This window comes from Arvicanthis niloticus, chromosome 3 (genome assembly GCF_011762505.2).
Source record: "Arvicanthis niloticus isolate mArvNil1 chromosome 3, mArvNil1.pat.X, whole genome shotgun sequence".
In the NCBI taxonomy this organism is placed as follows: Eukaryota; Metazoa; Chordata; class Mammalia; order Rodentia; family Muridae; genus Arvicanthis; species Arvicanthis niloticus.
In genome coordinates, this window is record NC_047660.1 from 112,256,945 (window position 1) to 112,270,110 (window position 13,166).

The 13,166-nt window shown below is 38.5% G+C and overlaps 1 protein-coding gene across 1 annotated transcript in view; it reads left to right on the top strand.

Annotated features, from left to right (window-relative positions):
• The window catches only part of Abca12 (ATP binding cassette subfamily A member 12), a 165,416-nt gene that overhangs the window by 103,616 nt on the left and 48,634 nt on the right, over nucleotides 1-13,166 (top strand). The window contains exons 19-23 of the mRNA XM_034498585.2: nucleotides 1,788-1,907; nucleotides 4,241-4,331; nucleotides 7,716-7,895; nucleotides 8,440-8,755; nucleotides 10,331-10,445. Coding sequence (XP_034354476.1) covers nucleotides 1,788-1,907; nucleotides 4,241-4,331; nucleotides 7,716-7,895; nucleotides 8,440-8,755; nucleotides 10,331-10,445 — 822 coding nt within the window. The remainder of the gene's footprint in view (nucleotides 1-1,787; nucleotides 1,908-4,240; nucleotides 4,332-7,715; nucleotides 7,896-8,439; nucleotides 8,756-10,330; nucleotides 10,446-13,166) is intronic.

Here is a 13,166-nt window from a genome sequence, read left to right on the forward strand (position 1 = left end):
GTTTTTGGAAACTCTTGGCAGTTCCTCGCTTTGGCCCTAGTTAGGTGTGCATGGCATTGGATACAGGTGATGGCAGGTGGGAGTTCTTGGTGAAATGAACCATATGACATTTGGGGATAAAATTAGATACAGCTACAGCTCAGGCTTTTCACTGCATCTAAGAAAGCCAAAAAGTTTTCAATGAATGTCAAATGTTAGAAGCATATGAAAAAATCACACTAGAAAGAAGAAAAGGGTGAGTATATAATTCATTCAAATAAAAATAGTCCTTAAAGTATAGATTCTCGACTTCGTAGTTGGTTGCATGGTTTAATATTTCTTACTTTCATCAATGACACATCTTGAGGACAGTGTCATCAGGACCTGCACCTACCACCTGCCTTAGTTTACTATAATAACATCTTGTCACTTTGAAGTTGGCTTTAAGGGGTGGGCATGGCGCTCCATGGTAGAGTGCATGTCTGACGTGCACAGAGCCCTGAGTTCAATTCATACCACAGAAAAGAAAAGAAAGGGTTAGTAAGGTTGACTTGAAGACAGACATGTGGAGCACACATGTAGACCCAGTGCTTTGACGCTGAGACGGGAGGCTTTGGAGGTTGACACCCTTCTCAAAAGAGAAATAATAGTTTGAATTACATATCAACTCTTTGAAAAACTAAAGAAGGCAAAAAAAAAAAATCTGCCTTCAATCACAGCTGGTGTGAGTCAACGTTTCTCTGGGGCTATGTAAAATGCACAGGTTTCCGCTGAGCGCTGTTGCTTTGAATGTTTGTGATTTAACATTTTATTTGTCTTACTGGATGTGAGCATCACATAATTTTGTGTAAGTGAGTCACTCTCATTGTCAGTGTGGACCCACCCTTTTATGCTAGACTTACATCTTCTCTCTTTTATATAGTAAAAAAAATTCCTTCAACTCAATAGAGCTAGCTAAATTCTATGCTTTTTAAAGACATTTCAAGAAATGTCTTAATAACATAAAATACATTTATTTAATTCAAAGTTGCTGGCCATTCATTTTATTTCCAAGGTACATTTTTAGTTTTGTGCTAATGCAAACACTGTGGCCAACAGAACACACTGCATATACACTGCAGCATGCTGTTTTCTTTCAATAAGGTTAAGGTTTAAGATCGGAGGGCTGAAGAGTATTTTATTGCTTTGTTTTATTATTTTATTGAGATGGGGTCTTGCTATGTAGCTCATGAAATCCTTGAGAGTTCAGGATCTTCCTGCCTCAGCTTGCATGTGCTGACATCATAGGCATGTACCACCATGCTTGGCCGCATTTTATCTGAATAGCTCTTGTCAGATTGGTTTCCTAAATGGCTATGATGTATATGTTCCCAGGAGGAAGAATCAGGCACATCTCTCTTATCCTGTTTTCTAACTTAGAACATGTAATTTAAGATGACTGTCCTCCCTATGCACGTGAACTTGCTGCTATTTAATATTGACATGTTAAATTTGACATTGATAAAAATAAAACCCTGTGAGTACTCTGGGGATACTTCCATTTTGATCACAAATTCATATTGGACATGAAGCAAACCCTAAATTTCCAAGAATTTTTAATAAATGATTTTGGTCCTTATAAGATATATCATTTGAAGCTTTGAACACATGGAAATAATCTGACAATGGTTTTTCTTTTCTTTTTCTTTTTTTTTTAACCAACTCTACCTTTTAATGCGGTTGTTTTTAATATACCAAAAAAAAGTCTTATATTGAAATACATGAAAGATACAAATTGACCATATCTCTCTTGTTTCTTCATTGTTAAGTCCAATGTAACTCTGAGACAGCTGGCAGAATTAAGAGAAAAATCTCAGGAGTGGATGGATAAGTCACCAATCTTCATGAATTCCTTCCACCTGCTAAACCAGACAATTCCAATGCTCCAGGTACTGGATCACTCTGTCATACACCTTACTGGGAATTACAATTCGTTGATATTTTAATCATTTTGATTATGTGAAGATAGTAACTTAGCATTCATATACAATAAATCAGAATAACCTCCTCTCCAGAGACAGGGTCTGAGATAAGATAGCAGAATTCTCATTCTTCACATTTATAACCATGCCCTTCCCTCGAGATGCTCTCATCTCTTTACTACCTTAGAAATGGGAGCTCTGCCACACAGATGTAACTGTAACTAGTGCTATAATTATTTATTAAATGATTATAATTAATATGCTATAGATATGCTTGTTATCTCTTTTAAAAATTATTCTTTGATAGTTAATGTGTTTACAATTACTAACGTATTAATATTCTAGAGAGCATTCAACATTAGGAGTTTTTTAGTTGAGGCATAGATTGCACATGAGGTGCTCTTATGGGAGTAGATGGGTAAGTGTTTTAAATTCAAGTCTTTGTAAAGAAACAAAAGGCACGCCTAGAAAAAAATGTTCTAATAAATTGGGTTCTTACAAATTTATCTGAGCTTCACTCGGCCACTCTTAATGTTCATGCTAGTATAGTCACAGATTTGACGTTGCAGCCCTCTGCACTTTACTTTGAAAGGCATGGTTTGGGATTCTGATAAAAAGAAGCAAGGTCTTCTGAAGATACGGAAAACAGTGTAGGGAAATGTTTCAGGCGCAAACAGGACATCTGACAACTGAAGACCAAGCAGCAGGGCTAGCCTGTGATCAGCTGGATAAAAGAATCTGCAGGAATGATAGTATTACAGATACTCAAGAGGAAGTGGTTTGCACCACCAAGAGATGCCCCCTATAAAACTGATGCAACCCGAGAATATTTTGGCAAAAATATATATATATATATATATATATATATATATATATATATATATATATCCTTTCCTGTCTTTACCATCATGCCATGTAAATGAAACCCAGATGAACGATTTGTTTCATGAATGTTTGTCAGGAAAATTGTTCCTGGGAGCTGCTTTCTTTGGTTTGTTTTGAGTAACAATCAATGCATAGTTACATTTACAGTGTGAATTAGAAAATAAATATAAAAACATTGATATGTTTGATAACTATAAAATGAAGGGTATTTTTCATTAAAGATGGTCCCCACAATGTACTATTCAATTGAACAATTAATGAAATAATTATTTTAAGTTCAACTACTCATTCACAGTGGATCTTTCCTGGCGAGTCTCAGATAGTGATGTTTCTGAATTACCAAAGGATGTGCACCGTACCCAACAACAGTTCCAAAGTGCAGAATTTATTAGCACCTCGGTGACCATCTTCCCAGTGGGATTACCAGCTAAACTCAAGTATCTTTACTCCAGAGAATGATAAATTGCTACTCTCAGTTCTGAAGGAAAAACTTAGTTCTGTGAGTGCACAGCAAGTTTGACAGTGGAGGCATTAGCAGATGACAAGACATGCTATACAATGGTTGCTCCACAGTACGGAGGCTCTGGGTTCCATCTTTAGCAAAGGTGCGCACGCATGCGCGCAGCACGCACACACTTGCCAAGTAAGATATAAACAAGATGGTAATAACACTGCTCACTTTGAGGTGTGGTAAAAATCTTCATAGTGTCGTCTTGACAGCGAAAAGAGCTAATGATGAGTACTTAGTGAAAGCTGTGTCCCTTAGGTTTGAAAATTGCCACAGAAGCCTTAATGTTGTAAATAAATTATTATTTTAAATTATCAGTGTTTCAGTGGGTTAGGTTGGTTTTATTGATGAATCTTTCCATGGCCATGTACAATGCAGAATGGTGTTACAATAATGGACACTGACATTTCTGATTAGTCATTTATTCCCCACTTCACAGAAAGATAACCTGGAGCCAGAAATAGGAGGCCTCGCAGCTGGGGATGAAAAACTAGAATACAAAACAGCTGTGAGGTCAGACTCTATGCAGACCTTGTGAATGTCACAAGTTGCCTTTTTTTTTTTTAAACCTCTGGAGAATGAAATGCACCCTGAAACACATTATTTATAATATATGTTTAAAAGGAAATAATTTATTAGCACTGAGAAAATTTTTATTTAATTGAATATAATTCTCTGATGTTAAAAATAATTATGGTCCCCTCAAGGCACTTTTAGAAATCTGAGCAATTTGTGTTAAAGACAAAAGTTCATTCTTTCAAATCATGGTGCGTGAGTGAGCCCACAGCAGGTACATTAATAACGCCTAGTGATGTCTGCTTCTTTGTTCCAAGGTTGTGTTCGGAGTGACAGTGATTAAACATGTTTTCTTCTCATATTGAAACTGGTTCCTATTATTAATTTTTAGAATACTCTACGGAACCCCTTTGTGCAAGTTTTTGTGAAGTTCTCCGTGGGACTCGATGCTGTCGAACTCCTGAAACAGATAGACGACCTTGGTGAGTCCCACTGCTCTGCGTACTCTCATTCACTCTGCACATCAGGATTCAGGGAAGAAACCCAGTGCCCTGTACCTGTGAGATAATGTCCTTTATTTAGCTCTTTGTTAGTTATTGGAAGAAAAGCAGGACCCTGGATATGTCTACCTACATTTTCTGTTAATTAGTAATAGGGATATGTGAACACTGGTGGTTGGTTTCAATAATTCTACAGCGATGCACGTGACGTAAATGCAACTTTTACTCCACTCACAGGAAGGAATAAGTAAGGTGGCACATTTTACTTTTGTTCCCCTTCCTTGATAACTCAGAGAGAAATCAGTCCTCACAAGTCTGAGAACGTGAGATGATTTCTGGCAGTGTTTAACATTTGATCTCCACTGGCCTCATATCACTGAACGTAACTGGAAAAGGCTATAGAGTTAACAAAGGCAAATGTTGGAGACTCAAAAGGAAATAAGCCTAAATCAGTATTCAAGGTTCGATCTTCCTCTCAGGGTCATGTGAAAGGAACAAGCTGCAGAGAATCAAAGGCAGCTGTCTGAACTTACATATTTCCTCTGCCAAGTCCCCACCTTCAACCTAAAGGATGCAAGACATCTAATTCAGGCTGTGTCTGATTCACGGTTGCTATGCAACCCACAAGGATGAGGAAGGGATTGAGAGCATCAGAATTTGGCAGTAGCAGAGCAAATACCCTCCTCCTTCCCAGCACCTCTGGGACCCAAATGACTTAGGTAGTAAGCCGGTGGGAAGGAATTATGTCTATATTTGTATGATGCTGTATGGTGGGTGTATAATTATACACATTTGATGATACTCAACCCAATTTGGTTACAGGAAGGTATTAGGGGATTTATTTTCTGAAAGTAAATGGTAAGTCACCATTTGATGAAATATCAGGAATAAATTATAAAGTTCTTAAATAAATATTATCATTTCTAACTTTTAAAATATGAGATGAGGCTTAGAATTTAAAATCAGATTAAAGTAAGTATAACAGTGAGCCAAGCTCACTTGAAGGCCTAGGTTTGATGCTGAAAATGGATTACACACACACACACACACACACACACACACACACACTTGCATGCACATGCATACATACATATATATGTATATGTGTGTAAACATATATACACATATACATGTATACGTACATATATATGTGTGTCAATGAGACTTGTATTATAATTATATATGTGAGGAGTATATAGTTAGAACTTGCTGCCTCTCCAGAGCACTTCCTTGTGCCCATGCACCAACAGGTTTAGAGACTCCTTCCTCGTTGTTGTTGATTTCCTGTGTCTGCTGGAGGCACGGGGTTCTTACTAGCACTGCCATCAAGTAAAGGCTTTTCTGTTAAAATGCACAGAGAAATGTGTTTAGGGAGCTGCCTCTGTGAGAACAAAGACTTATTGTGGATAAGGTAAGGGACCTGTTTTGAAGGATTTATGATAGTCACCGCTCCGTCTTCATAATGATCCAGTTAATAAAAACTTAATTGGTCAAATGATTTGTTAACTTACGATTTTATATTTACCCTCGGTCCCTGCTGCCTTCCTCCCATGGAATCTACAATGGAAGAACAATTAAATCCTCTTTCCTTCCAGAGTAATTACTTAAAATTAAATCTTGATCATTATTGTCTAGGTTAATTCAGACATGAATAGAGATAAATCACATAAGACTGTGTTGTTTATTCATGACAGTGGTACTGGGAATCAAATCCCAGCCTTTGTGCATGCTAGTCAAGTGCTGTACCTCTGGACTGGCTCCTAAGGTCGTCGACTGACGATATAACAAAGTTACAAGTACATCATTAGGTATCTTAAGTGTTTCTATAGGCATGCTTTTCGTTTTAAAGATCTTGTTTTATTTTAAATTACATGGATACATGTATGCTTCCGGGAGAGTATTTGCCCCCTAAGGGCAGGTACCCACATTGTCTAGAAGAGGATGTTAGACCTTCTGGAGCTGGAGTTGAAGGCGGTTTTGAACTACTTGATGTGGGTGCTGGAAACTGAACTCAGGTTTGCAAGTGCTTTCAACCACTGAGCCATCTCTTCAGCCTCTCCGTAGTGTAGTTTATATTCTGTATAGACTTTCCTTCATTTAAAATTTGTGAACATCATTTTGTCCTAAGGTATAGCAGTGAATTAGTTAAATCGCTTTGGCTCCCAGAGGGTCACAAAGACATACACACTTCCCTCCAGTATTCCTGGCTACAAACACTTTCTAAATCTATATTTTAACTGGGCAGTCCCCAAATAGAGTTGCATTCCCTTTCCACCTACATTGTTGGGTGCTTTCTTTCCTGCAGCTCTTAAATCTGATCTCTCCCCACTCCCCAGTCATAGCAATATTCCTCTTCTTCCTCCTCTTCTCCTCCTCTTCTTCCTCCTCTCCCTCCTCCTCCTCCTCCCCCTCCCCGCCGCCCAGATAATCTAAAAGTCCCGCCTCCTTCTCCTTGCTCAGCCATTGGCTGTACAGCAAGTCTATTACCAATCAAAGCCAACTGGGGGCAGGAACCAGGTCTGGAAGCATGGCATTGGAAGCCGAATTAAGACAAAGCATTAGAACCAATTCCCAACAGTAAGGAAGCTTTTTGGTTTTATTTCTTTAAAATGGTCATAGTTAGCTCAAAGTTTATTACATATATAACATTTTTATTTATTCTCTGTGTGTAGTATATGTACATAGCACGTTCATGTATATGCATACGGAGAAATAGATGTTGCATGTCTTCTTCAGTATCTCTCCATCCTATTTTTTTTTTTTGACATGGTCTCTCATTAAACATGGAGCTTGCCAGTTCAGCTAGACTGGCTGGCTGGCAGGCTCCAGGGATTTGCCTGTTTCTGCTCCCAACCCAACGCTTGCCAAGGCAGGCACTGCCATACCTGGTGTTTGCATAGGTGCCAAGCATCCAAAGTCAGGGTCCCTGTGCTTGCTTGCCAAGTACCTTTTTTAAACTCACTGAACCATCTCCACAGCAACTATATGCATAATTTTAAGATGTATTCATCCTTAGTCCTTTGTTATTTAAATCATAGCAGAATAGACTTTTGCATTATCTTCCGTCCCTTTGAGCCCGGGTCGACCGTATTTGTAACTGGCTTAACATTCTCCTAAGGAATTTCTGCAGAGCTGGACACATTTCCTTCGGTATGGAATATTAGATATATTAAAAATAAATTCTACAGCATCATCTCATTGTTATAATTTAGTTTAATGGGCACTATTTGCCAAAAACAAAAACAAACAAACAAACAAAAAAAACCAAAAACCAGTATTTTGTTTTACTACTTTTGAAATAAAGATGGTAATCTCTCTCTCTCTCTCTCTCTCTCTCTCTCTCTCTCTCTCTCTCTCCTTCTTTAGATGTTCTCAGGCTGAAGTTAGAGAACAACATTGACATCATCGATCAGCTTAACACGCTGTCTTCCCTGACAGTCAATATTTCCTCCTGTGTGCTTTACGACCGTATTCAGGCAGCAGACACTGTGGAGGAGATGGAGACGATGGCCCAACAGCTCTACAAGAGCAATGAACTCTTTGGAAGTAAGTGCTGTCCTGATAGGGGTGGAGTCTCTCCGGACTAAAACAGACTGAATTCTCAGCCCCCTATTCCAGCCAGAACTCAAAAAAAGTAGTCTGAAGCCTGTTGCCGCTTCCCGTGTCAGTATAAATGAGATCCTTCCTGTAGTCAGTCAGCTGCATTGTCTAAGTTCAAGAACTCTTCAACAAATACCTCATTTCACTGAGGAAAAAAAAATAATAAAGAATGGAAAGCATCATGTAATTAAAGGGTGAAGCTAAGCCTCGTTATCAGTTAAGATCATCTATTTAAAATATTGTTTGGTAATTTGAATTAGTGGCTTATAGTGAGGTATTTAATCTGCCGCTTTGTGATAATATTTTTTAACTCCAACTTTGAACCTTGGTGTTCTTGACACCTCTTAGAATCCATCCTTTTAAATGAAGAACCTGAATGCACTGTCCTGTTACTAACTCAGCCGTCTGGGTGCTCCCACAGTGTACCCTCTGACCGGTAACCACTGCTGCCCATGAAGTAACTTTTGCGCTCTTGCCGTTTTATTTTTAGGTGTCATTTTTAAGCTTCCATCTAACAGAAGTTCACACAGAGGCTTTGACTCTGAAAAAGTCTCTCTTCCTCCTATCGTAAGATATACCATCCGCATGAGTCTGAAGACAGCACAGACCACAAGGAGCATAAGGACCAAGATTTGGGCTCCGGGGCCACACAACTCTCCGTCTCACAACCAGATCTATGGCCGGGCTTTCATTTATCTACAGGATAGTATTGAAAGAGCAATCATTGAGTTACAAACAGGAAGGAACTCTCAGGAAGTCGCCGTCCAGGTTCAAGCGGTTCCCTACCCGTGCTTCATGAAGGACAAGTAAGTGGGCTGGTTAGTGGTCAAACACTCTTCTGACACCTCCCTTTCTCCTTAATGTGTCCAATGAAGGGAAGACATTCACCAGGCCTTTACCATAGGTTTAGAACCTAAAGCAGAAGATGCCTGAATGTTTCCTTAAAGAAGAGGCACCAGGACATTGCATGCTTCCTGAGAGTAAGAACAAAAGACCTTGTATGTAAATTTAAACTCTTTGCAGCATACAAAATTCTTCCCTATATATTATTTTATTTGTCCTATCTCTGCTCCCTAAATGGAAGCAGCATCACTGTCATAAAAAGGGAATCCAGAGAGCTCAGTTGACTAAGAGATATGCCCATCTGATTGACAGTACCCACATTTTCTCAGTACTAGACTAAACCTAAAACAGCCGTTATTTCGAAGAAGTGTTACAAGAGCACTGTCATTAACTAATGGGAGCCCTTACCTAATTGTACATCCAGAAACTGAATCAAAAATGGACCTGGTCTGAGACAAAATTCATTCAACAAATGTTCTATTATAAACATCTGCCCCAGGAAGCAAACTGTATATTTGTTTTTCATCTCTTCAGTAATGATACACTTCTGCACACTATTGTGTTATTAAGTAATAGTGACCTTGTGGTCTGTTAATATTCGCCTTTTTCTCAAGTGTGTAAGAATGGTCTTAGGACCTTTCTCTAAATAAAGGCTTCTGGCTAGCCCAAGATGCGAAACAGATTGGTGTGGAACCTCACTAAGAACAGCCGCCTTTGCCTCTGCCGGTTCTGAAGGATTGTGATTGTCAGAGCTGTACCTTCCTGGTTACTACCACCACCAGCTCCTGGGAACTGTTCAAAAGCAAATGCCTGTCCTGTTCAGACATAGTAAATAAGCAGGTATTATGTTGGAAGACTTAGGGTGTTTCTACTTTATGGTCAGCTTGGAGAAACATCAAATGAGACCTTTTGGGTTATGACCAGCTACTCAGAAATACCTGTAGGGCTGATGGGCTTTCCAAGGTCCCTCTAATACAACGTATCGCCAGAAAAAGACATTTCAAAAATATTTATAAAATGTCTTTGAAGAATCCAAGTTCTTTGCATTTTAAATAAAATAATCTGGATTTTATATTATTTGATTCAGGAAAATTTTAGTTTAATTATAATTACTAACTTCCTTAAAGATTAATACAGTCACTCTGGACACTGCCACTTTTAGATTGGCTTGCCAATCATCCTCTAATTTTGACTCTTCCATTCAGATAAGAAAAGTTTTGAGTGTTGTAATTATAGCCGAATAATGATTTTCCCAGCCAGGACATATTCAAATAAAATTTAAACAATATGACAATTTTCTCTACATGCCTCCCCCCCCCCAGCTGTGTCTTCACTCTTGTACTACCAAAATAATAATAAAATGATAGCCCACTGTTAAATCAGCTTTCCACTTCATAAATAGTGAGGCTGTCTTAACAATTATTCTGCGCTCTCTAATGGGAGAGTAACCTCCTTGCACGCAGTATGCACTTCTTGCATGCTGCAGTCTGCAGGGTGGCATTTATTCTGATGGCTGGGTCTTCTCTTCTGTCCCACAGCTTCCTCACCAGTGTCTCCTACTCCCTTCCCATCGTGCTTATGGTCGCCTGGGTTGTATTCATAGCTGCCTTTGTTAAAAAGCTCGTTTATGAGAAGGACCTTCGGCTCCACGAGGTATGTTGAGAATCTTCTCCTGTTGTGAATAAATCCTAGTCAAAGGACAGCTAGTTGCTGTGACTTATATCATGCCTATTCAAACCCAAACAGCACAGCCCACACCTTGCAAATTAGAAAGACAAACATTTTACAGATCACAGGCAGTCTTTATTTTTCTTTTCTCAAAACGCAACACAAAGGGTGTTTAATGAGTCCTTCTGAGAAGACAAAATCAAAATAATGTTGAATAAAATATCAATATAATTATGAACCTCACAGTAATTTTTCCAGAGTAAATTACCTACAAGATATAGGCTCTAACGAAGTTTAAATACTACCAATACTATCAAGGAGGAGTGACAGCTGGCAGGGCAACCAAGCAAGCCCCTTATAGGTATAGTCACAGATATGAATGTAGGCATGAGGTTAATTTTGCTTTTCAAGAATAAATTCCCTTTCCAGTACACCTTGCATCTCACATTTATCTTTCAGTTACAATTTGCTAAATGTCTCATAAATTGATTTAAGCCTGGCTGTCTTCCGGACTGTGTTCCATGGTTTCCTAATGACAATCTGAAAGCTTGAATTCACACCTCAAGGCTTTAATTGGGTTGCATGGTCTTTTCTATCTTGTATGTCTCAGGTTCCTGAGCCTCAGAAGTGGGTCTTTAAAGATTAAAGGATGACTTTGAAGTAGAAAACTGTGGTAGACACTGAGCTATTTTCTACTTCAAAACAGATACCTACCTCAAATATGTTACCCATGATAAAAACAACAAACGTACCTGTACATGTGTATTGATATATACTTGTGTATACATATGCATGTGCCACACGCTTACCACGTTGTTTTACGGTTGGTAGGGCATAATGCTGTTTGAATGCATCTGTTGTATGTCACCAGAAATGTCGGGGCAAAATGCAGTCCTCTCTTAGCAGAAGAGATGAAAGGCATATTTTTTTAACAGTGAACTATTTCTATGTGCTAGCTCTATGCCTTCACTTAGGAGGCATCTGCTTTCAAGTTCTAACTGCATGACAACAGGGTCAAAGATGTCCAGTGGGAAAAAAAATTCAGTCATCTTGGGATTCCAGGTGGAGGCTTTGGGAAGCCACTCTTCCAGTCATCCTCACTTGAGCCTAGTCCCTAAACTCAGTCTTTTTCTTCTGCCTAGACTTTACTCAGTATAGTATTTACAGAATGGGCATGCCTCAGAACAGAGGAGGTGCTCAGTTACCTAAGTTACTTCTTATCACTGCTAAGATATTGGTCTCCTTATTAAAAGCCTCTGATATCAGGACATAATTGATACAGTATCATAACTTATTCAGCAGTAATTTTTCTTTTGTGGGCTATATGCAAATTAATGTCACATCTTTAAAACAATGGTGTCCTAAACTCAAAGGAATACAGCATAGTTGTGAAATGAATTGGTGCAAGGTGTGACACAAATGGAATGTCCCCAGAGTCCCCAGTGTCCCTAGTGTCCCCAGCTTGTCTTCTCCACTGCCTTTAGGTCACAGCTACTCCTTCTTTTCAAGATGAAGAGCTTTGTGTGCCCAGGAAGTGAGAGGTGACCTGCTGACCTAGTTAATCATCACAGTCCTCAGCAAGAGTGCCTTGACTTTCATCCAACCCCTTTTTAAAGTCATTGCTGCTTTCCTTCAGGGGTGCAGGATTTTAAGATGTTTCCAGAATGATGGTGGCCAATCTCTTTGGTTACCAGAAACTTGAAATTACTTGTCAATGCCATCATTTTATGTTCAGTTATAGTATAAAAGTACCCATAAACTACTTCTTTTTTCATTCAAATTAAAACACAAAGGTTAAAAAAAAACCCAGCATTGTACTTCTTGCTTTCTATAATTACTTTTAAATTGGGGCAAGAAAACCTATTTAGCTGTATCTCAGTGAAGTCATTAATATTTGACCCTGTCATGATGTGCCTCTGAGAAATCTCCTTAACTTTGAAAGTAGCACAAATATTAATAACCAATAAGTCTATTTTTGAAATTAAGTCTTAAAATACTTTTTAAATGTCCTTCATGAAATTTGTTCTATATTCTGTGCTCTTAACAATTAAAATATTACAGCTATAAAATATTAATTTTATAACAGAAAAAAATTGTTTTACTTTAGGTTTGAGACAGGGTTTCATTGTATATTCCTGGCTGTCCTGGAACTCACTTTGTAGACCAATCTGTCCTGGCACTCGGAGATCTGCTTGCCTCTGCCTCACAAGTTCTAGGATTAAAGGTGTGTGCCACCACACCTGGCTAAAAAACTCTTATTTTTAAATGGAGTGTGTGTGTGTGTGTGTGTGTGTGTGTGTGTGTGTGTGTTTTCAGAGCTGGTCAAATCAGGTTGCTCTGAGAATCCATTGTTGGGACTTTATATACAGCTAGAGACAGAATTTTGGAGTTTTCCTGTCAGTTCAGATAGACAACCCAAGGTATCTATGAGTTACTACCAAAAAGAACACAGAGTCTTTGGTACCACAGGGCTTCATAGCAAACACCTTTTCTATGCTTTCAGAACATGTCCATTCATCCCTGCAGGAATGTGGAACATTCCCAATAATAATCACATTCTTTTTAATCTCACAGTTTTTTTTTTAAAAAAAATCTATTGTTAACATGAATTTTAAAAGCCAAAATAAAATATATCATTATTCCTAATGACTTAGTGTTTGGCCTACAGTTGAATTGGACAATACTGCTGACAAGCAAATCCATGAA